This window comes from Pangasianodon hypophthalmus, chromosome 28, assembly GCF_027358585.1.
Source record: "Pangasianodon hypophthalmus isolate fPanHyp1 chromosome 28, fPanHyp1.pri, whole genome shotgun sequence".
Lineage (NCBI taxonomy): Eukaryota > Metazoa > Chordata > Actinopteri > Siluriformes > Pangasiidae > Pangasianodon > Pangasianodon hypophthalmus.
In genome coordinates this window covers 10,360,798-10,386,701 of record NC_069737.1, presented here as the reverse complement: position 1 = coordinate 10,386,701, position 25,904 = coordinate 10,360,798, and the positions used below count along the sequence as shown (strand labels likewise).

The 25,904-nt window shown below is 40.6% G+C and overlaps 1 protein-coding gene across 11 annotated transcripts in view; it reads right to left on the bottom strand.

The window, feature by feature from the left end:
• The window catches only part of LOC113544364 (collagen alpha-1(XIX) chain), a 270,413-nt gene that overhangs the window by 85,770 nt on the left and 158,739 nt on the right, over positions 1-25,904 (bottom strand). For 10 of the 11 annotated variants that reach the window (XM_053230917.1, XM_053230913.1, XM_053230916.1 and 7 more), the window contains 4 exons: positions 19,042-19,146; positions 18,820-18,873; positions 14,226-14,279; positions 14,068-14,121 (listed from right to left, as the gene is read on the bottom strand). In XM_053230917.1, coding sequence (XP_053086892.1) covers positions 14,068-14,121; positions 14,226-14,279; positions 18,820-18,873; positions 19,042-19,146 — 267 coding nt within the window. The remainder of the gene's footprint in view (positions 1-14,067; positions 14,122-14,225; positions 14,280-18,819; positions 18,874-19,041; positions 19,147-25,904) is intronic. The other variant, XM_053230915.1, reaches the window with a different exon arrangement.

Here is a 25,904-nt window from a genome sequence, read left to right as displayed (position 1 = left end):
GTTTGTTGGCACATGTTAATTTTATTTGTTTTCCAAGAATTGACAATTACCTTTGGGAGGAAACACGTGAACACAGAAGCAGAACATGTAAACTCCAAACAGAAGCACCAGTCTGGCTAAAACCCAGACAATATTTTACTCATCTATGCTGTTCTTGAGTTTAAGGACATAGCCACCCATCCTGACACAGCTGTACAATGAGTCTAGTGGTGCCAAATCAAAACAAGTACTAAAACTCTCCTTTCAAATACAAAAGTTCACATAGTGTCTCAAACACAATATGAACATGAGTCCCTATTTTCAATGACTTTTCTATCATGCTGACCAGTAGGATTTGTAACACAATAGGGGTGTGCAGTAATGTAAGTCAGCTGGTCATTCCCACAAAACTATCCAGGAAGTAGCTCTGCAATCCGATGATCACTGTAATATCCAAAAACCTTTAACTCTGACTGTTTTAAACTTCAAAATATGCACATTTGATAGCTGCACTAAAATGGACTTGATAAAACACTCAGTTAACTTGGCACCAATGGATGATAAAACTATCAGTCTGGTACTCGTGTGAGTAAAATATGATCCGGACAAGTCATTGTCATGTCCATCAAAGCGAATAAGACCCAGGTTATAAAAAATGAACTTTTTTGTTTGTTTTACAAATTTTCCCTTTAACTACACAGAAATATGATACGAGTTGTTCATGTCTTGGAGAGATGATAGAGAGATGAACCTGTTATGCATATGTAGCTGCCTGTTTCTTTGAGTAATTTTTACATACCCTTTTCCAACACTGATTACTGCTTTTAGATCAAGTATTGGAATAAGGTTTACAAACAAAGAGACAAGTCCATCACAAGTAAGTATCGACTGCAGTATATAGGACAAGATATTAGTCAATTTTAACCACTATTTCTAAACCTTACATTGTGATTAATATATGTAGTATTAAGTATGATAATGTCTTTGTAAGACATTTCCCCCACTGGCTATAGAAAAAATGAGTAACTTTTACTTTTGTCTTCCTTCCTCTGAGTTGGCACACTGAAAGGGGAATAGACCCTTTTCAAAGACATGTCATCATCTTCTTCATCATCATCATGATCATCAATCCTTTACTTAATTCTCATAACAACATTGAGAAAAAGACAATCATGACCCTCAGACATGTCATAACAGGGTAAACGCAGCTGCAGTTAACACAATTTTATATGGTTGGTTTGATTTTGATTCACCAATTGGCAATTTTTTTTAGCTACAACTGTACCTTGCTATGATCCATCTGTGAAGTGTCCATTGTTGTGAATCCACATCTTCCTTCTTTCGGTGATTCACATTTTTCTGATGGGAGTGCTAAGACATGCATTAGGTGCATGTTTAAATTGGTAAACATTTAACAACTAGCACTCTCAAAGCTGACAGTACTCTTTGCTCACATTGCCAGAATGTCTCATAATTGCAAATGTCGGTACAGTTTATTAAAGTTTGTTTAAGCCTGTTTAAAGGATTGGTAAAAAATTAAATCCTACTTTAAAAGACTTTTCAGTGAATCTTAGTGTGTCTTTTTTGTTTTTTCCTCCAGATGCACTAAGGATCCAGCTGATTATTGGCAATTTGAGAAGGATTGTTCTTTATCTGCTATGCTGCACTGTCACTTCTGGTACAGATACATTGACCTATTGTGCTATGTTTTGATTTTACTTATTAACACACTGTACAGTTAGGATGGATTAAAAGACAGTGTAATGTTTGTCCACAAATATCATCAGAACTATATGGAGGCCCCAGGGGTCAGAAGAATATTGTGACCAACAGCATAAAACTGAATTGGAAAATACAAGCCAAAAAACAGACCACACCACCTCAGCTCAACAGCACAATTTGTTGCTTTCTCCACCTGTTTCAGAGGTGAAATCATGACCTCATCATGATAGTAACCCAAACAGACACATGGAGAAATGCCATTTTTAGTTTTTCCTCCTGGGGTGCTCTGAACGACTGTTTGTGAATAATTGGTTGATATTGTAAATTTACATCTAAATACATTAAATCAATAGTTGTGTGTACTTTATTTGTAATTAAGTTTCCAATCCCACTTTAATTGAAACAGTAAAACAACTTGTAGATGTATCAATTTATTTTGTATTTCTTCAGTATGTTTTCATTTGAGGATATTTCACAGTAATCTCAAAGCTTATATTTTATGAGAATTTGAAGAAACTTTTCTACTGTTAATTAGTACAGTTTAAATATTAAATGTTGTATTTCATTTAAGGTTTGTACTGTAATTCTACAAAAACTGAAGCATTAAATATTGTATTTAGATTGTATGTCTACAGGTTTTTAACATTGCATATTTAAACATCAAATCTAAACATAAACATTGCAAGTTAAAGTTTAAGTCTTTTTATTTTGTCTTCCAAAATAAAACTGCTAGTTTTCCAATCATGAGCATGTGTTCACACTTAATTGATGGTGTTTGACTGTAATAATTCAGGAAAAAATCTGTAAAATAACAGTGTTTAGTGAGACACTGTTTACCTTTTAGTGCTGTCAATTTATTGAAGGTGTTTGATCGTAATAATTCAGGAAATATCTGTAAAATAACAGTGCTTCCCTGCAAAACATTTAATGCAAATCTCTGTAAAAAGTTTTTTGCACTTTATTTGAATTATGATATTTTACTTTAATTTTACAGTTTTTGTTTGGCAGCCACTTTTAACGATTTTTTTTTTTTTTTTACAGTGAAAGAAACTGAGATGAACCACAAAATTAACCTCTACCAAAGTGATGGAAAGGCCAAAGTGTGGAGAAGAAAGGATCTGCTCATGATCCGAAACATACAAGCTCATCAGTCAAGCACTTTGGAGGTATGTCATGGATTGGGTTTGCATGGCTGCTACTGGAATGGGCTCACTAATCTTTATTGATAATGTTACTTATGATGGTAGCAGCAGAATGAATTCAGAAGTCTACAGGAATATTCTGTCTGCCAATTTACAGAGAAATGCATCCAATCTAATTGGGAGGAACTTCACCATACAGCAAGACAATGAACCAAAACACACTGTAAACACAATAAAGGACTTCATTTGGATTGCTGGGGATAGTGCCAATTGAGGGCTGTGGAGATGGCTTGGGGATCACATATGGGGAGCTGTACTGTAATGGCTTGGGACTGCGATTGCTGTAGTGGCTTTGGGGCTGCAGTTGCCACGAGCACCTTCGTACTCAGGAATCCATCAGTGGACTGTGGCTAGATTTTAACCAACGGGACTTCTTGCAAAAACTGTGATGAATTTACTGGTTGCACAATTATTGTTACACTGGTTACACTATTTGTCCATATAGTACACAATAATAGAAGGGATTTATTTATAATTGCACTATTCCTTGCACCCAGATGAGGATGGGTTCCCTTTTGAGCCTGGTTCCTCTCAAGGTTTCTTCCTCATATTGTCTCAGGGAGTTTTTCCTTGCCACTGTCGCCTCTGGCTTGCTCATTAGGGATAATTTCACATATTTACAATATATTTTTAGTGAATCCATTTATTTCTGTAAAGCTGCTTTGTGACAATGTCCATTGTTAAAAGCGCTATACAAATAAAACTGAATTGAATTGAACTTCATCAGGGGAAGTTGTTAAGGTCAAATGTGGAAGTTGTTAAGGTCAATCACCAGACCTTAACCCAATTGATCATGCATTTCACCTCCTGAAGAGGAGACTGAAGGTAGAAACCACCCAAAAGAAACATTAACTGAAAGAAGCCGTAGTACAAGCATCACAAAAGAAGAATGCAACAGTTTGGTAATGTCAGTGGGTTGCCACCTTGATTCAGTTATTGGAAGCAAGGGATATGGAACCAAATATTAAGTGTTATTTACTTCAGTTTACTTTAAGACTATCTGTTCCAAAACTTTTGCTCACTTAAAAATTGGGTGGTCTAAGTTGTTTAACACATCTAGATGTAAATATCAGGAAATAAAACCTGAAATTCTGATATATTGTCTCATATTCATCTTTTGAGCTTAAACCCAAATGTTTTCAGTGTATAGCAAAAAAAAAAAAAAAAAAAAAATTGGCCTTGCCATTCCAATACTTTCGGAGGGGACTGTATACTTCTCAGTCAGAATAGAGAGAAGTGATTTAAAGTAATTAAAATGAAACTTTTATCTGACTGCAACTCAAGGAGATCTTGGACTCAGGGTGAGAAGGATGCTGAGCCACAATATTAAAAGACAAAACAGAAACTTTTGTTTAACTTCAGTAAACAGAAGTTTTAGTTCTGAATAGTTTGGCTTCTTGCAATATCAAAGTAATAACCACAACAAGACAATAAGTTGTTCAAAAATATAGCATTTATTGAAAGTGAAAAGAACAAACACCAATTAACTATTAACTATGAATCTAATTCTAAATAGGGGGAAGAGGGAGTGTGTTCATCTGTGTGTGTGTGTGTGTGTGTGCGTGTGTGGACACACAATGTGCTCTAGAGCTCATGTCCATGCACATGTCTTTAAATGCATTTTGCAGGGTGATCTTTCCATGGATTCACATCCTGATGAAGCTCAGTTGGCTTCATAACTCACAGAGGTCTGGCCGTCCATAAACTTTCATGGAAAAACGAAAGACAAAAACATGCGCAATGCTACTGGGTAGCATTGGTTGATTTTACACCATGACAGAATATTTCTGTCATTACAATCTCAGATGAGAGAAAATTAGGCCTCCTCTTTTCAGCCAGATCGCACATGGCAATCAGCCTAAAAGAGAGAGCATCTCTCTTTTTACAGTTCATCCCTATTGCCTGTTGGACCCAGAGAGAGTGAACAAAGGCTTGTGAAGTCCTTTTGATTGTTTGTGGGGGTGACGTATACTTGTAAAAGTACTTTAATAAAGGCGCACCCCCTATCTGTGAATGCATGGTACCTACAGACTGATTCCAATGAGTGACTCACATGCTGGCATCCTTCATGTAATGGAGCCACTGCAGGAGTGTGTGGTCTGAACAGAGAGGGAATGGGCACCCCAATAAGTAGTATTGGAGAGTGAGGATCACCCATTTGATCGGCAGACACTCTTTCTCCATGGTGCTGTACTTAGACTCCCACACCAAGAGTTGACTGTACAGCACTGGGTGGTCTTCCCCCTCCACTACCTGGGACAGTAAGGGCCGCAGCCCCCTGTCTGACGTGTCACTCTGCAACAAAAACGGGAGAGAACAGTTAGGGGAGTGAAGCAGAGGGCCCCCACAGAGAGTCGCTTTAACCCTCACAAAGGCCTGCTGGCACTGCTATGACCACTGGACTGGATCTGGTGCCTCCAGTTAGATGGCTGGTGAGGTCCAAATAATTAGGTACATACCTGCAATAATATCCCACCAGCTGCAGGGACTGCCTCGCCTCCTTTTTGATCTTGGGTCAGCAGTTACAGCAGTCTTATTAATTTGGGGAAGCACCTGCCCATGACCCATGTGGAAGTCCAGATACCATATCTCTACCTATCCAAGTGCACACTTTGCCAGGTCCACTGTAAGACCTGAAGCGACGAAGACATTAGGACCTTCCATTGCTGCATATGCTGTGCCCAATCTATACTAGATTTTGTAGATTATTATATTATCTACATAGGCCACAGCATATGTGCAAATATAGCCGGCACTCAAAAAAGCCAGAATGGAAGTGTATCTAATCGGTGTAAACAAAATGGTGTAGAAAAAGAAATTTTTCCTTGGACTTTCGACAAAGGAATCTGCCAATAGCCAAAATCAGCCGCGCCTAGCCAATCAAGGAGCTCATCAATACGAGGCATTGGGTAGGCATAAAAAAAAATACTTTCACTTTGCGGAAGTCCATGCATAAACAGAATGCTCCATCTGCCTAGGGCACCAAAACTATGGGGCTGTTCCAGTCTCTGTGGGACTTCTCTATTACTCCCGTCTCCAGCATTTTCCCTAATTCAACTACTTTTTTGCGTTCAAGTAAAGGATATGGTTGGCTGAGTACAACCATGCCAGGAGCAGTCTATACATGGTGTTCTATGAGGTTTTGCAACCAGGCAAGGGGGAAAATGTCCAAAAATTCGGATTGCAGCTTGGCAAATTCTGCCCTCTGGAGCAATGAGAGATGGTCTCCAACTGGGACCAGAGTGGACTCAGCTGTTTTTGGACACTCCAGTCTCAACTCATCTCTCTCCACTGCCGTTGAGAGAGCAATAGGGACCACCTCCTTCCAATTTTTAAGGAGGTTAAGGTGGTAAATATGCTGTGTATTTCCCTTGTCTGTGCACAAAAGATCATAGATGACTTCTCCCACTCTCTATGTGACCTCAAAGGACCCTTGTCACTTGGCAAGTAATTTCAAGCTGGAAGTGAGAAGGAAAAACAGCACTTTATCTCCCAGTGTAAACTGTCTTAGTTGGGACCGCCTATTATAGAGCCATTGTAGCCTTTCTCGGGCCTGCAGAAAATTTTCCTGAGACAAGTAACCCAATTTGTGGACTTTTGCTCGTACCTCCAAGATGTATTGAACCTCATTTTTACTGGCCGTTGGACCGTCCTTCCAGTTTTCTTTAATCACCCACTGGGCTTCCATCCATATAATAATTCAAAAGTGGAAAACCCGTGGAGGCCTGGGGAACCTCCTGGACTGCAAATAATATGGTTTCCAACCATTTATCCCAATTTCAGCTATCCTCATGCACGAGCTTACAGATCAAGTAATTCCCAATTATTTGTATAGCTTGCGTAGTGCATGTGACATAAATGACATGCCTTGGTCAGTGGAAAAGCATTTCCCTGCAGTACGTATGTATTGTATGCATGCTCTGATTTGAGTGTCCCAGCTCACTCGGTATAAACAATCTCAAATAATAGCAAAAAGGGGGAAGGTCAGAGCTGTCCCGGCTTGAACTTTCTCGCCCGTCAATCACTGCCACCTGAACTAACACATTCTTCAAAGTATCATTGTGTGACTGGAAATCCATTAGGGTCTTGAAGCAAGGGAACAGGTCGTCTCCTCCTGGTCATGGTCACACAGCATGTTTTGTTTTGGCAGCCAAGGTAACACAGACTTCACACCATGCTGCCTACTGGAACTCATCCACTTTTATATCTGCAGCTCGTAAAAACTTGGCCTATCAGTTCCCAAAATTACTGGGTGGGAAAGGTGGGAACTAACTGCCATATTTTTTGCCTCTGAATTGTGAGAGGCACCATCAGATAAGTGTGCACATCCCTGTGAATACACTTCACCTTCACATCCCAGTACATTCACAAAGCCTCGTCTTGAATTAGACTTTAATGGATCAAGGTCTGCCCACTGCCAGAATCCACCAAGATCTGATGTATACCCCCATGAGTACTAACTGGCACACTCTATGTTCCCTCCGGCTTGAGGGAGGGCCGCGGGTCTGTGGAGATCTGGAGCACCTGACTCACATCCATCCTCAGACACTGGAAATGCCCCGGTTCTCTGCAGACGACCTGCCTGGTCCCCATTCCAGCTCTCTGGGATGCCATGGCACCCTGGAAAAAAGGAGGTAAAGAAAGAGAGAGAGGTTTGCCTGGACCTGTGCATCCTACACTTGGGCCTTGTTCACCACAGCTGCCACCAGTGTCCACTTGGGTTCCCCTACCGGCGCTGGTGCCAGGAAGGCATGCTCAGAAGGCAGGCCTGCTGACTTCCAAGGACCTTGGAAGTCCTTCCAAGTTGGACAGCCTCGGTCAGTAAGTCAGTGTGGTGGCACTGGACCCACTCCAACATTCCGGCTGGCAGCTGATAGAGTAACTCTTCCAGTGGCACCCACTCGATGACCTTCTCTGGTTGGGCAGGGATTTACAGGAATCCAAGAGTTGTTGGGCATATGTAAACAGCCAATCCCTCCTCTTCTAACAGCATGGATTGGAAGTACTGACAATGTTCTTCAGGTGACAATACAACCCGCCTGAGCACGGCTCTCCTCATGGCCGTGTGATCCAGCTGGCACTCTGGTGGCAGACTACAGGCTGCTAGCTGGGCTTCTCCCATCAGGAGGGCCTGAATGTTCAGGTATGGCTTGCATAATTCTAGGGTGTCATCTTGGCCAGAAAGAAGCAGCTTAAGGGGCTTGTGGCAAAGGAAGCGGTCAGCAGGGTCTGGATGGTGGCTCGGTAAGGATCTCTTGCTTGAATCTGCTATTCACAAGAGCCTTATGTTGTTGGGCCTACATCTGCGCTAGCAACTGAAGAACCTGGTTGAGGGGATTGGAGTACAGGTCCATGTGACATCTTTCTTCAAGCTGCTTGTCCTGGGTTTTGGCAACCAGTGTGGTAAAACACAGCAAACACAACTCAAGGCACAGTATTAAAAGGCAAAAACTAAACAAAAAGCACAAAACACCACAGAAACTTGGCAGCTTTTCAGTGACTCTGTCTGGGCTCACACCTCACATACATTGGCTCCATTCACTGAGACAGACAGAGAAAAACAGCTTGTTAATATGCCTTCACAAATTAGTGACAGGCGTGCTTTGTTAATTTGCTCAGTCACACTCCCCCACGACTCCTGCTAAACTATGCCCCCACATGCCACCTGGGTAAACCCAAGATGGCACTGAGCATGGTTGCTGTGTTGTGAGCTACTTTGCAGTTTTTAGTTTATTTTTATCTAATTTCTTTTGTTTTTTTGTACAGGGCATGGTTTGTTTCACTGCATATGATTGACACACTACTGGACATTGGTGCCATGGTCACACATCTGAGTCCTTTTTCAATTCTTTTTTACTGGGACAAACTAAAGCGGCTGCTTTTACCCCTCTTAGATGCTGCCAGAGAAGAGAAATGTGAGCTGGGTACTTAATGAGGCTCAGGAGACAACCCGACCACCCTACACTCCCCAGCATTCTCCTGGCTAATGTACAGTCCCTGGAAAACAAGCTTTGTGACTTAAAAGCACAAATTCTTTTTCAGTGGGAAATACAAGACTGCAACATGATTTGAAATAGAGAAATCTTCTGACAGAGACTTGGCTGTTGGAAGAGGTACCAGACAGAGTCATTCTTTGTAAATAGAGCAGAGAAAACTAAAGATCTTTCTGGTAAGAGCAAAGAAGGAGGAATATGTATTATAATCAACAAATCTTGGTGTGATCACCAGCATGTACAAACTCTCGAGATTTTCTGCTTTCCAGATCTGGAATACCTCATGCTTAAGTGTCACCCATACTGGCTACCGAGGGAGTTTACATGAGTTATTATACTGACTTTTTACATCCCTCTGTGAGCCAATACTATCATGGCACTTAAGAAACTGTACAGGCCGCTTTTATTACAGTTAGGTATTTTAACAAAGCAAATGTAAAACAGGCTATCCCCAAATAGTACCACCACTTCTCCTGCACCACACAAGGAGATCAGACACTTGAGCACTGTTATTCTCCTTTCTGGAATGCCTAAAAAGCCCTACTCCAACACCCCCCCCCACCCCCCACCCCCTCGTTCATCAAATCGTATCATTCCTCCATTCTACTCCTCCTCCTCTCTTCTCACTTGACTCCCGCCTATCACCTGGAGTGTTCTGTGTTGGTCAGACCAATCAGACTCTGTGCTTCATGACTGTTTTGATTATGGGGAGTGGGGAAAGTTATGCTCCATCGCAGACAACAACATAAATAAATACATGGATTCTGTTGAGGGATTTATCAGAAAATGTGTGGAGGATGTTGTTCCAACCAAAACAGTCTGGCTATATCTCAATCAGAAATCATGGATTAACAGCAGAGTCCGGGAAGCCATAAATTCTCGAATTACCACTTTTGTCTCCGGGAATGGAAAGGAATATAAAAAAGCCAGGTATATGCTCCACAAGACCATTAAAACAGCCAAGCATGCATACAGAGACAGAGTGGAAGCTCTGTTCAACACCGGTAATGCATGGAGCCTGTGGCAAGGTCTGCAGACCATGACTGATTTTAAAACCAAAGCCAGCTGCTCTGCAATCTGCCTGCCTCTATTCTGGATGAGCTAAATGACTTCTATGCCCATTTTGAGGTAAATAACACTGATCTCTCTGTGAGAGCACCCACCACGGACACAGACAATGCACGATCGATCTCCGAGTGAGAGATGCATCAGATCTTCAGATGAGTAAACACCAGGGCTGGAAGGGTTACTTTAAAATGTATTCCGTTACAGTTACAAATTACTTCATAAAAAATAATCAGTAATGTATTCCAAGTATCACAATATGAAAGTAATGTAATCTGATTACTTTTGGATTACTTCAAGGTCACATGTAAATAAAGTCAAGAGAAAAGCAATATGAACAACATCACAAAAGCATTTCAGAAAACGACTTTAGAGTTATGATGAAGTTATGATGGAAATGAAAAGTGATAGTGGAGCACATATCTGCAAGGCCAGTGACCAATCAAAAAATTTGAAGATCGAAAATATTAGTAATTTTCATAATTTTCCAACATTATTATTTGTTTAAAATATTCAGCAAAAATTTAAGTTCTTTGTATATTCTTTGTACATTTTATTTCTATACATTCAAGTTTCATTAATTAATGTTATCAAGTACAAGGAAAAAATGTCATTACCATCACAACATTAAAAAAAACATGTCTATACCATCTACATGTATATTAGGCTATTTCAAAATATATGTTGATCAAGGCCATGATCTTTCTTCATTTCAGCGATTGACCCTGGGGGTTGGCAGGAGTTCCCCTTACTGGCTTTCATAGTAGGCAACCCGGTACATGGAATGGATGGAGTGGGGTGATCGTGGCGAAGAGTCTTGTTCATTTCTACCAATATACAGGAATATTCAGCACAGCTGGCAACCGTACCCATAATTTTGATCATGCAATCCGGGGAATTTCAAAGTACTAGCTAACACTAAATAATCCTAGCCAACCTAGCTAACATGATTTTCGAGCTTAAATGCTTCTTTAAATTAGATGTCAATTCCTTCTATAAAGACAATGTGTTCACAGCTGGAAGGCATAGTTTGGACCGTACTGTAATGTTGTTTCCATTTTCTCCTTTATAGACAAAATTATTTTGAAATTTCCATGACTGCAATGCATTTTTTCCAGCGGGCAGCACTGTGATAAACAGGCATTTCAAGGTGCCTGTAGAGCAGAATGATCAGAGACAGATGTTATTTGTGCATGCATCAGGAGGTAGCTCAGGTGAGTCACAACTCGCAAGAGAGAACCAGAACTATCATCAAGCAGCTGTATATACTGCATTGTTTCTATGGTTTAATTAATTCCTTTGGTTTTAAATGAAAAAAAAATTGTAATCCTGATAGTATTCCCATTTTTTACAAAATGTAACTGTAATCGGATTACTTTGTTTTTTGATGTAACTGTAACGGATTACAGTTACCAGTTTTTTGTAATTACACGTAATTACATGTATTCCATTACTCCCCAAGCCTGGTAAACACCTGCAAAGCAACAGGCCCAGATGGAATCCCTGGACAAGTCCTCAGAGCATGTGCAGGGCAATTAGCTGGTGTGTTCACTGACATCTTCAATCTTTCCTTAACACTGTCTACTCTTCCTGCCTGTTTTAAAAAGGCAATCATTGTGCCTGTCCCCCAACACAACAACTTGACATGTCTAAATGACTGGTGCCCAGTTGCACTTACTCCCATCAGCAGTAAGTTACTTTGTTTTTCAAAAAAGATTTGAGTCTTTGAGATTCAACAAAGACATGATCTGCTCCTTGAGGATGGTCCCCAATTGTCCATCTCCACTAACTCTCAGTACAGGGACTCCACAAGGATGTTTGCTAAGCCCGCTCCTCTACTCCCTGTATACTTATGACTGAGTGGCTATGCACAACTCCAACATTATCATCAAATTTGCTGATGACACAATGGTCATTGGCCTGATCTCAAATAACCATAAGATATCTTACAGGGAGGAGATCAGAGCACTGTCACAGTGGTGCCAAGATAACAACTTCTCCCTTAATAGACCAAGATGGCGGCGTGTGCACAACGTGAACCTCAGTGCCTCGATATCAAGTTTGCAGATGACTACGTTGGTTGGCCTGATCAGAGATGAGGACGAGATAGCCTACAGGGCAGAGGTTCAGCATCTGGTAACATGGCGTACCAATAACAACCTTGACCTTAACACCCAGAAAACCAAAGAACTGATTGTGGACTACCGGAAGTCCTTGAGGACCCACTAACACACCCCTATCCTTGTTAATGGGACTGAGGTAGAGTGGGTCTTTAGCTTCAAGTTTCTGAGTGTCCACATGTCTGCTGACTTTTCCTGGAACCTCAATACCTCTTCTCTTCTCAAAAAGGTGCACCAGCACCTGTACTTTTTGAAGAGACTGAAGAAAGCTCACCTTGCTGTTCAGATCATGTTGAACTTCTATTGCTGTACCATTGAGAGCATCCTTACAAACTGCATCACAGTATGGTACAATGACTACACAGTGTGTGATCAGAAGGCACTACAATGGGTAGTGAAACCCAGCACATCATTGGAACACAGTTGCCCAACATTTCAGACCTTTATTAACCTTTATCAAGGACACCTCCCATCCCCACCCTGGACTGTTTGTATGTCTCCCATCAGGAAAATGCTACAGAAATCTGCATTGTCGGACAAAAAGACTCATGAACAGCTTTTTCATTTTTTTTCCCCTTCAGCTGTACTAATGCTGAACACAGATTCTACGTGTTAACTGCCAGGCTCCACCTAATAACTAAACATTAGCATTAGACACTACTGTTATCTGCAATTATTTGCAAGTACTTGCACTTTACTGCATTATCTGTCATTATTACTATTATTTGTATCAGACTGTTATTTGCACATTATTGCTATTTGCACATCTGCATTTTATCCACTGTATCCACTGTATTTGCTATTTGCACTACTGGTTGGATGCTAACCGGATTTCGTTGTCTCTGTACTCGTAGTCAATGACAATAAAGTTGAACCTAACCAAACCTAATATCATGAAACAACAGAACATGTCTTAGACTATAGGAAGCAGGCAAGGACACAGTGCACTCACAATGAATGGGACTGCAGTAGAAAGAGTCAGCAGCTTCAAATTCCTTGGTGTTCACATGTCTGAGAATATCACACGGTCCACACACTACAACTGTGGTGAAGAAGGCACTACAACTGTGGTGAAGAAGGCACAACAACGCCTCTACCACCTATGGTGGCTAAGAAGGTACGGCATGAATGCCATAGTCCTCAGGTCACTCTATAGCAGTACCATTGAGAGAATCCTGACCGGCAACATCACCTGTTGGTTTGGGAACTGCACTGCTTTCCAGTGCAGAGCTCTGTAAGGGGTTGTACAAACGGCCCAGGGCATCACTGGAGGTTAGCATCCCTCCCTCCAAGAAATCTACACCAGGAGATGCATAAATTTCTGTAAAGCTGCTTCGTGACAATGCCCATTGTTAAAAGCGCTGCACAAATAAAATTGAATTGAATTGAATTGAATTAAAGAGGGCTTTGAGAATTATAAAAGACCCTAGACACCCAAGCCACAGTCTCTTTTCACTATCACCTTCAGGTAGATGGTACTCCATCATCAGAACACACACAGACAAATGCTCAATAATAAAGTGTTCCTAATTAGGGTGAGTCTATTTTATATATATTTCACTCACCTTTTATATAGGGCCGGTAACTGTGTAAACTGTGACATGATAGTAAATCTGAATCTAAATCTGAATCCATTAAGCCTCTGTATTGATTATTTTCAGAATCAATAAATCCGCATTTTGTGCATGTGCATTTGAATTATGATGTGCCCCAGCCAACATGGCTGGTTCAAAAGCAGTCCTCTAAAAAACAAAAGTTATTGTTACACAATATGAAATTAAATATTAAAATTATTGTTTGTATAATATTAGAATTATTGTTTGTATAATGTGATAATCAGTCAGAGATGAACAAATGAATTAAAATGAGTAAACCCATGATTTAAAATACTTGGTTTTGTCAAAACCTTAAACTAATATAATCTTTTTGGATTTACTGTTAAGAAGGACCTCATCTTTGATTAAAGGTACTCATGCAGATACTTACAGGAGGGCCACTTTGACCTGTTGCACCTGGAAGTCCTGGCACACCAGGAGGACCCTGGGTATAATCATGACATCATTTGGTCAAACTAAACTTACTACTTTATTCACAAAATCCTTCTCTCAGTCTATCCAGTCACTATAATCATCTTTCAAACTCACCTCATCACCTTTGTCCCCGATTGGGCCAGGAAACCCCCTCTCTCCCTTCACGCCCTGCAAGTTGTCCAAACTAATCAATAGTATTGGTCACAGAGTCTCCATACAGTCCATATTTTAACCTCACCCATAACATCATGTCTTTGATTCTCAAAGAATAATCACTTAGATTTAGCATATTGCACGATCAGTCTTCTAAAACTCTCTCTATATATAAATGATGAAAAAAATAATATTGCTTCTGTGCCCAACATCAATGCTAAAAACTTGGTTAATGAAAATGAAGCATACCAGGTCCACAATGCATCTCTTTGTAAGACAATACAAAATATACATTATAACAAACCATGAACAGTGTAGAAAGTAAGGCTATATTTTATTTAATGGAAAAGAGCTGTTGCATACACCGATCAGCCATAACATTAAAACCACCTCCCTAATATTGTGTAGGTCCCCTTGTGCTGCCAAAACAGCTCTGACCTGTCAAGGCATGGACCCCACAAGACCTCAGAAGGTGTTATGTGGTATCTGGCACGAAGACATTAGCAGCAGATCCTTTAAGTCCTGTAAGTTGCGAGGTGGAGCCTTCTTTGATCAGACTTGTTTGTCCAGCATATCCCACAGATGCTAGATGGGATTGAAATCTGGGGAATTTGAAGGCCAAATCAACACCTTGAACTCTTTGTCACGTTCCTCAAACCATTCTTGAACAATTTTTGCCGTGTGGCAGGGTGCATTTTCCTGCTGAAAGAGGCCATGGTCATTAAGGAATACCATTGCCATAAAGGGGTGTACCTGGTCTGCAACAATATTTTAGGTAGGTGGTACATGTTAAAGTACATACACATGAATGCCAGGAACCACGGTTTCCCAGCAGAAGATTGCCTAGAGCATCACACTGCCTTCACTGGCTTGCCTTCTTCCCATAGTGCATCCTGCGGCCATCTCTTCACGTCATCTGTCAGTGGTTTTAATGTTATGGCTAATCGTGTGTGTGTATATATATATATGTGTAGTCAGGTCCATAAGTATATGGACAGTGACACAATTTTCAACGAATTTGAAATGAAGCAATTAAGATATGATTGAAGTGTAAACTTTCAGCTTTAATTCAAGAAGTTTAACAAAAATATTGCAGTAACTGTTTAGGAATTACAGCCTGGGGCCCCCAGGGCTGTGCGCTCAGTCCACTGCTGTTCATTCTGCTGACTCACGACTGTGTAGCAATGCACAGCTTGAATCATATCATCAAGTTTGCCGAGGACACAACCATGGTGGGTCTCATCAATAATAATGACGAGTCAGGATACAGAGACGGGGTGCAACAGCTAAAGGACTGGTGCAGAGCCAACAACCTGTCTCTGAATGTGGACAAAAAAAAGCCCATCGCCCACTCCCCATCCTCACCACATTCTACAGAGGGACTACTGAGAGCATCCTGAGCAGCTGCATCACTGCCTGGTTTGGAAATTGCACTGTCTCAGATCGAACTTGCAGCGGATAGTGAGGACAGCTGAGAAGATCACTGGGGTCTCTCTTCCCTCCATCACAGACATTTACACCACTCGCTGCATCTGCAAAGCCACGAACATTGTGCATGACCCCATGCACCCCCAAACAAACTCTTCACCCTCCTGCCATCTGGCAAAAGTTACCGAAGCATTCAGGCCCTCACGGCCAGAGTGTGTAACAGTTTCTTCCCCCAAGCCATCAGACTTCTCAATACTCAGGGACTGGACTGACAATACACATGCACGCATGCACACAGGCACACACACTCATAAGGGCCTTTCGCACTGCTTTAGTTCCAGAACTAAATTTACAGTACTAAAGTACAGGGCGATTTTGCGCAAACTATTTCCCAGTACCTTTTAAAGGGTTGTATTTGCACTGACAATGGGCACTAGGAAGTGACGTAAGCTGGTCGACAGCGATGTCATTTGTGTGCAGTGTTCAACAACGGAAACAAAGAAGAACAACGTAAACAACCGGAGGATGGAGGACGCTGTGATCGGAGCTGTGTTTTTATTGTGTCTCGCGTCCATCTATCGCTGTTCTCCATACTTGCGAAATAAGTTGACACTACAGTATGTTTACACAGCGTTTAAAATCATGGCAGGTGAGGGCGTTTTCGTACACGTTTGGCCAATCAATGTCTACATACGTCACCGATAGTACCAGTTGTGCTGGTTAGACCCTGCTCCAGAGTAGGACTTAATTTGGTTCTCAAAAAAGGCAGTCTGGTACTAAAATCGCACCCAGTTCCGGAGGTGCGAAAACGCCAAAAAGTGGGTAGTTCCACAATTAGTTCAGGTACTATGAAAAGGTTCCCGTGGTGCGAAAGGCCCTATTCTCAACTGAACACCATCCCACTTCCTTTGCATGTTTTGCACATTTCTGTATTGACTACCTGCATTTTTGCTGCTACTGTATTTATAAAAATACTGTATTTAATTTCTTGTCACTACTATACTCTCTACCTGGCTGCTACCCCAATAACTGCTATGTCCATATATGGTATAAGCTTATCTGTTCAATACTATGTCATACCATGTTATGTTTACATTCACAGCATTTTATTATATTGCTATTTTTTTGCACCCTGTTATATCTGACACTTTCACACTAGAACTGTATTGGTTGGCACTGCACTGTCTCTTACTGTGCCTATTGTTCTGTTTTAGTAGTTATTGTACTGTCTTGTGCTGTTTGCACATGTATGCACATGCACTTTATGTAGTAATTTGTAGTCTCAAGTAGTTCTTTGTTGTTTTATGCAGCATCATGGTCATGGAGGAATGTTGTTTCATTTCACTGTGTACTGTACTAGCTGTACATGGTTGAAATGACAATAAAGCCACTTGACTTGACTTGACTTGATAAGCAGTTTCATGGCAAGTGTGGCCTGTTTCCTCATTATTTCATGACAAGTTAAGGAGATAAATATCTGGAGTTGATTCCAAGCATTGAATTTGCATTGGTAGCTGTTCATGGGAATCTTCAACATGTGGTCCAAAGAGGTGTCGATGCAAGTGAAAGAGGCCATCATTAGGCTGAAAACCCAAAACAGACCCAAGAGAAAGTTAGCAGAAACTTTAAGAGTGGCCAAATCAAGAATTTGGTATATTCTTAAAAAAAAGGAATGCACTGGTGAGCTCATCAACACCAAAAGGCCTGGAAGGCCACAGAAGACAACTAAAGTGGATGATTGCAGAATTCTTTTCTTGTTGAAGAAAAACTCCTTCACAACATCTAGCCAAGTCAAGAACACTCTAGAAGAGGTAGGTGTATTATTGTAAGTTATTATAAGTCTACAGTCAGGAGACGCCTTCGTGAATGTAAATACAGACATTTTACCTCACGATGCAAACCGCTGGTAACACTCAAGAACAGAAAGGCCAGATTAGACTTTGCTAAAAAAACAAACCTCTAAAAAAAGCCTGACCAGTTCTGATGCAAGATTAACTTGTACCAGAATGATGTGAAGAGAAGAGTATGGAAAAGGAAATTAAGGGAAGAGCAATAGTTGCACTCAAATGAGATAAATATGTCCTCAGGTGCATGAAGCAAGAAAATGTTCAAAATCCAAGGCAGAGGCTTTCTGCACACTGAATGAAAACCGGACCACAAATGTCATCAAAATATTTTTATTATTTTAGATGTGTATAGTGAAAAAAGTGCAAAGAACAGACCAGTAAGCAGACATTTCAGCCCATAGCTTTCTTCAGTGCTCCAGGAAAGGAAAGGAAAGGAAGGGCTCATGATCCAAAGCATACCACATCATATGTCAAAAATGTGCAGGCAGTGTTATGGCATGGGTATATATGGCTGCCAATGAAACTGGGTTACTGGTGTTTACTGATGATGTCACTGCTGGCAGAAGTAGCAGGATGAATTCTGAAATGTAGAGCTATACTTTCTGCTCAGATTCAGTCAAATGCAAAACCGACAGGACAGTGCTTCACAGTACAGATGGATAATGACCCAAAAAGTACCGCAAAAGCAACCAAAGAGCTTCTTAAGGCAAAGAAATTAAATGTTCTTAAATGTCCAATAGCATCAACCCAATTGAGCATGCTTTTCACTTACTGAAGGCAAAATTGAAGGCAGAAAGACCCACAAACAAGGAGCAAAGCAAACAACTGAAGGCGGCTGCAGTAAAGGCCTGGAAAAGCATCTCAAGGGGGGAAACTCAGCATTTGATGATGTCCCTGGGTTCGAGACTTCAGATAGTCATTGACTGCAAAGGATTTGCATTCAAATATTAAAAATAATCCTAATATTTATGATTATGTTCATCTGTCCAATTACTTTTGAGCTTATGAAAATGGAGGGACTCCATTGCTATAATTCCTAAATGTTTAATGCAATATTTTTGTTAAACCCGATGAATTAAAGCTGAAAGTCTACAATTCAATCACATCTTGATTGCTTCATTTCAAATCCATAGTATACAGAGGCAAAATTACAAAAATTGTGTCACTGTCCAAATAATTATATACCTTCCTGTATATCCCAGGACCTAAAAGGTTTAAAGTGAGCTAGTCAGATTATAGTCAAAACTCTGGAAAACAGACAGTAATCTGTCAGATTTTACCTTAGGACCCTCTTTTCCTGGGTTACCAACTGGACCTCTTAGACCATGATCACCCTATGAAACAGAACACATAGGACATGAACACTCACACAATTTTCCAATCTTCCAACCAAAACAAAGACTACTCAAGATTTTATTTTTCTGTTAGAGCAACAATAAAAATATTGGCATTTGATGTTAGTTTACAGTGTGATAGCTTTCTGTTTGGTCTTAGTCAATTACTTTGTCTCCTTGAATGCCCTCTCCACCAGGAGCTCCAGGTGCTCCCTTCTCTCCTTTCTGTCCAGGTAATCCTGGTAATCTTGTCTGGCACACACTGCAGGCATTCTACAGTCACAATAAACATAAGTGAGCATATACACACACACACACATACGTACAACCTAGATATGTGTAATTTCATACATTGAATGCTGTGGTACTTTACCCTGTGTGCCTAATAATCACATAGCACAAAGTGTTTCTCAGCAGAATAATTTATTCATCATTTTAATCATTTATAACTACATGTGTCTGGAAAGCTATACAGGAAAGCCTATAGCCACACCATGGCTTTTCTTTCCCTTCATCTGAGCAGGGGTGGACAAATCATTGGCCTGGCACCTGGGACAAGTAGATGTTGTGTCTGGGCTTTTCATTTTTTTATTCATAGTTGCCTGGTAGACAAGTAAGTTCAACAACCAGAGAAAGAAAATAAATCCTGCTTCCCATTGATTTTTGCAAAACAAAAGGTTTAATTTAATATCTTTTAATTATGTGTCATTTGCAAATAAGTTGACTGTTTGTGCAGGTTCTGTTATTTTCTGAAAATTCATCAAACTTCGTATTTATGATTTTCGATATCAAATTTCTGTCACAAGCAGACAATATATATATCAAACTTTCACTAACCCGCTCTGTAGATCACATGCTGCACTGGCATTTAACCATACTCACATCTTCAGTACTCTATTTGAATGAGATCAATATACAATGATTTAGATGTAATAAATATTTTTACTTCATTTTTAAACATACTGAGCATAGGCTATTTCATGGGCAATTTTGTATGGCACGACATGTGATTAGACTTAGAAGTCTTCTGAATTAAGCCGAAATTTCCCTCTTATTAGCCATAGTTATAGACAGACAGGCTTGCAAGTCATGTGGGAATGTGGTAACAAGGAAGTTTTTTTTGCTTTATATTTTAACCACTGATTCATCTTCTCCAGTTTTCATCACAGAAAGGAAAAAGTGTTTTAATCACTGAAACTTTGAACTGCTTTCAGGCTGCTTTGCACTTCTGTCTTGTCGGGCTCACATTCACACCAGCATGTGCTCAGATCATATTAAATATCTAAAGAGAGAAAGGCACACACAGACAGATCGTTAATCTAGAAAGGTAGGTCTTCCTGTTTTTGAATTGTTTTGCCGGGAGTTTCTTTTCCTGTGTTTTTTGTTGTGTTATGTTTTTTTCCCCACTAGATGTCGCCCAGCCTTAGTTTTCTTTGTTGTAATTGGTTTTATTGCTTTCACCTGTGTCTTGTTCCCATTCTGTGTATTTAAGCCATCCCTTTTGCCTTTGTTTCCCGCTTGGTTATTGTTGTTTCCTAAGCTCCTGTTGTCTTTATCCTTGCCTCTCTCAAGTTAATATCTTCTGTGGTTTTTCTAGCGCCCTCGTCTTGTTTTTTGTCTTTTTCCCTGTTTCTCTTTTTAGTTTTTTGGTGGTCTTCAGTTCCCCTGCCTCGTCTTCGTTTTTGAGATCCAGTGCCTTCTTGTTTCTCCTCTGCACTACCTCGGCGTTTGCATCATGGGTTTACTGCCTCCCCTGTGGCTCAATGGTATAATGTCTGTCCCTCATGCTGGGGACCTGGGTTCGATCCCCAGTCCTGACAGCCTGTGTCAGCATCTTAACTATACTGTTTCTTTCTCTTTTTAATAAATAATTTTGTGCTATCATTTTCATCTGTTGTATTTTTCACTTTCTCTTCTACCATATTTTCATTTTTTTTTCGAAGAGCGCTTTTGTATTTTGTCAAGACAGCGAGCTACAGCGATCTACACCATCTAAAATAATATCAACAAATCTTCGAATAAGGTACGTTAAACAACATGGCAAACATTCAGCTTGTTCAGTGCTCTGAGTGCAGGATGTTTAGTCATTCTTCTTCCGTCATTAGTAATAGCTTTATTTGTGATAAATGTATGTTAATTAGGTCTCTGACGGAGAAGATTGCAGCATTAGAGGTGCACATCCAGACTCTAGCGAGGGTTAGTGAAAGTGAGAGCAATGTAGTTTCTGTAGGGGAAAATCTGGATGTCTTAGACTCTATCTTGCGGCATGTGAAATTAGCTGGATGTCCAGGTAGTGCTCTGAAAACAATGTGGGTTTTACGGAAAATTGCACTAGTTTCGAGGGCAAGACTGGCCTCGAAACTAGTGCAATTATCTGTAAAGAATGGGACGGTGTCCATCCCACTCGGGAAGGTGCTGCTCTCATTTCTTGCAGCATAGCACATAGTCTCAGAACAGGCACTGTATTGTAGTTCCACTGTATTGAGACTGTGTCTGTTCCCCAAGCTAAACAAAAATGTAGAAATACTCGACAGTTTGTTTTAGTAACCTAATTAACATAAAATTAAATCAAACCGAATATGTAGCCAGCACCATTGATCTGAAGCTAGGACTGTTAGATCTCTTACGTCTAAAGCGCTTATTGTTAATGAAACCATTATTGATCAGGAGTTTGATGTACTATGTTTAACACAAATGTGGATTAAACCAAATGAGTATGTAGTGTAGAGAAAATTCATCTGTTATTGTTTAACAACTTAAATTGTGTAATGATACACTTCTGCACCTGATCCATAATATGTTCATAATATGTTACTGAAAGATTCAAAACTTACTAGATTCCACTATGAGTGCAGTTCCTTTGCCAAATATGATCTTGTTCACTCCACCAGTATACACACTGTGATAAACTCCATATCAAATACTCCCAAAAGACATCAACAACCCTGTGCAGTTCTTCTCCATATAATGTTGGGAAAATTCATAAAAATAAAATATAAAATATAAAAATACAAAAAATAAATAAATAGTAATAAAAATGCTTAAAATAGCTTAGGAGCAGTTTGACATATAAGTTGGCTTTGTTGGCTTTAGTAAGCATATAATACCTATGCTGAATGCCCATAATAATCACGCTGCCATGAATAATAACCACGATAATAACCACCACGCTCAAAACATAAGGCTTAAGAACATAGATGGTTTATTTAACATAATAGAAATACATGACTGATTATAGAGAGTGCCTTAATCAATAATGACGCATGGAGGCTTCTGAGGGACAGGGGAAAAGGAAAACTGAATGGGCGGAATAGGTGAAGTAGGAGAATAATCAGTACGAAAGCAATAACCCGGAGAAGGAGAATGGGATAGTGTGGTCTCAGGAGCCTGGAACACATCAGCGTGAACTTCATCATAAGCAGAATACATTGGCGGGGTGACAGTTTGAGTGCCAACGTCACATGTTAGCATCTGCGGTATGACTTGAGCATTAGGCACAGTTTGTGTGGTTTTATCAGACGTTGGAACCTGATGCACAATGCGGGAGGCAGAAGTGAGGTGTCTAGAGACGCCGGAGATAACAGGTGTTCGAAGAAGCACATGAGCACATGCAGCTTAACTAAAATGGTTATAAGCAAATAGTTGCTTGGTCGCACAAGAAGCATTTTAATGTTCTTTCATATAATCTCATATAATCCTAATCCTAATAAACTGAGAACAAAGCAAAAACTCACACATGATCGATGCAGCAGAGCAAGTCCACGGGAAGTCTGATCGATCCGAGGGATGGAAATAAAGTGAAAAGAGTTGAGGAAGTGAGTGCTTTTATACAAGCACAGTATTTTTCAATTTTAAACTAGGCCAGGTTGGAAATTTGGAAATAAAGGTATTTGGGAAGACAACAGAATAAACCCAATACGGAGTCTCAGGGAAATGGGACGATTGAGCAGTTGGAAAATAAGGGGAATTCGAAATAAACAGACAACGGGACAGAAAGGTCAGTGGGAGGAGATTCCAGGAAAAGTCAGTATATAATGGGAAATGGTGAAATATATGTAAATTAAGGCAGGAGGAGTCAAAAATGGTCTAAACTGAAAATAATGGGAAATTGCTCATACGTGTAAATTAAAAGAAGGAGGCGTCAGAAGGCGCCTGGGTATATATACAGGGGATTTTTGAGATGTTCGGGGCACTCAACTCTCCTGCGTGAGATTGCTGTGTCACCACTGTGGCAGATCACCTTATTTGAGCTCATTGGAACGTGTTGTGTAGTTACTGCAATAAAGAAGTTTGCTTCTTCTCTTCTTCATTGAGGTTTATTTTTTGAATGAGTAGAATAAGTGAAATATAGGTAATTGCAGAGAGTGGAATTCACCCACGAGAGTGTCCACTCAGAGAGGGACTCTGAGTTCCGACATTTTTTTGGCAACCAACGTGGGGCTCGACAGGCCAATGTAAAGTCAAAGTCTGAACTGGGACCGTATAATCAACGGGCTACAAGTCTGGTGTAATTAATATATCTGTAGCCTGTGGGTAGCGGCCCTGGGGAAGAAGTAGGCTGTTGGCCTCGAGCCAAGAACCAGTGGGTGGGAAACAGAATTTTATGGGAACAAGCAAAATTTAATTGTTATTTGAGACAAGTAATTACTGTAAGTTTGTATGATTGAGTCAGTGCATCACTGCACATAGGTTAGGTGCAGGGTGGGACCCGAGTGGCTTAAAAGAGTATAAGATCGGAGTGTCACTGCATATTAATGCAGGGTGGGACCTGATAGAATTAATTGTGTATTGTGTATTGGTGCATCACTGCAAAGACTGTAGGGTGGGACCCAATAGTGTTTAATTGTGAATTGTGTTTTGCATCGGAGAGTCACTGTAGAAACTACAGCGTGGGACCCGATATGATTTTGTTGTATTGATTGTGTATTGTTGTGTATAGAGACTGTAATAAATGTATGTTGTATTGAGAGCAGTTATATCAGCGGTTATAATTGTTGAAATATTACTGGAAGAGCTTGGAATACAAATAGATTTTATTGCGTTTATTGTGCGTATTGCAGGTACGCTGGCTTATGCTTTGATGGTTGCAATGTATACAGATAATCGAAAAAGAGAAAAAGGGGTAAGTAGGGTAAGTATACACCATTACATATAAACATCAGAACAAGTGACGTCACGTAAAATACACATAGTTCCATAACAAAAATATGTAGTACTTTTGAATGGTGGAGAAATAGAAAAATAATAATAAGTGCCTTTGCATACGCAGTGTAAGGCCTTCTTGGATTTAGATATAGAAACAAAAGGTATAAGAAATCATTTCTGGGATGAGCGAACATATAAAAAATAGAAGTGGATTTGAGAAAGAACAATCAGAGTAATAGATAAGGGATAAATTGTGGACATGGGTTTGACATATTGCAAATTCTGTTCCCGGAAGAAGATTAGAGCAATCTGGAAGCCTCAGCTGCTAAGCCCAATATTACGTGCCCTGGTGGAAACCCCAAGATCCAGATAAATAGTAGTGTATTTGTTTGATTTTATATAAGATCCGTATGATGAATACGGTGAACCAGTAATTGAATTGCTTGCAGAATGACAGCAACAGGTTAATTATTGCTCAGGTCTGACAGCAACTGTCGCAGTGGAGCTGAGGGAGGTGCAGAGGGAACGCGGTAGAACTATATCAATCTTAGTAAATAGAATTAATTCACTGGGGAATCACGTCCGGAAAAATCCGGGGAAACCAAGTATTGTGGTAAGAAGAATAAACACACCGTTAAAGTGGACAGACGTTAATAGAAGACAGAGGACACTGAAGTGAGGTCAGTGGGCCAAGACAAGGGTGCATCATGAGTGCAGAAAAAGCCACAATCGCACCAGTTGGGCTGGTGATATTGAAGCATAAAGAAGCAGAAAAAGAAATTAAGAAATACATGAAAAAATGGAAGGACCGGACAAAGGGAGAGTTGCAATGGCCAGAAGAAGGGACTTTCAGTGAGGAGAAATGTGACAAAATGAAGGATAGATTGGAATGCTGGGGGGAGATGAAAAAGGTAAGCGAGGAAAAGTTAAGAAGAAAGATGGAAATAGTAGAATGGTTCAAACAGGAAGGAAGGTTGCAGAGAGAACTTAGCGAGAAAGAGGAGAAAGAGATGGAAAAAAGAGAAAGAGAAGGAAATGAGGGAGGAAAAAGAGGCAGTGAAGGGATCAGCCCCACCATACGAAGAACGTGGGGAGCGGAGTCGCCGACCACCACCCTACAGTGAGCCACGAAAACCTAAAGTGGCCAGAATATACCCATCACTGGAATGGAAAGAGTGCCATGATGTGCATCTGGAAATAGTGAGTGGACAATTCAAGGGAAAAGTGAGACCCATGTCATCAGAAGACAGTGAGGGGGAATGAGCGAACAAGGGGGAATGAGTGAACCAAATGAAAGAGGAACTGTGCCGCCTGCGGAAAGAAGTGGCAATCCAAAGGGAGGGACGAGTGGAAGAGAAAAGAGAAGTGGAAAGCGCTCAAATGAAAATAAGAGAAATGGAACATGAAATGGGTAACAAGCAGGAGAAGGTGGGAAAAGTAGAACGAGGTATGGAAGAAATGACAAGAGAATGTTCCAGACTATGCCAGGAGCTGTTCAGGCTGAAAGAAGCCCAAGGGGAAGCAGTGGTGCTGACCCGGAGGGGAAGCAAGGAAAGTGAAAGTGACCGAGAGGGGGAATTGTGCCATCAGCAATTGAGGGAACTCCACCAACATCTAGATTATATAAATCAATCACTGAATGCTGCTGAACGGGAGTGTGCCCTCATACCACGGAAAAAAGCAGTAGTGACCCAGTCAACGCCAATGGCAACCAGAGCACGGTCAAAAATGATAAACCGGGAAACAGGCATGGAAGGAGAAGAGGTAGTGGATAAGGAGGGCACTACGACCCTCCAATTGCCAGTGGTGCTGAAAGGAAAAGATGTGATATACACCCCCTGGACGTTCATGGACTTAAAAGGACTGATAGACAGACTGCCCAGCTT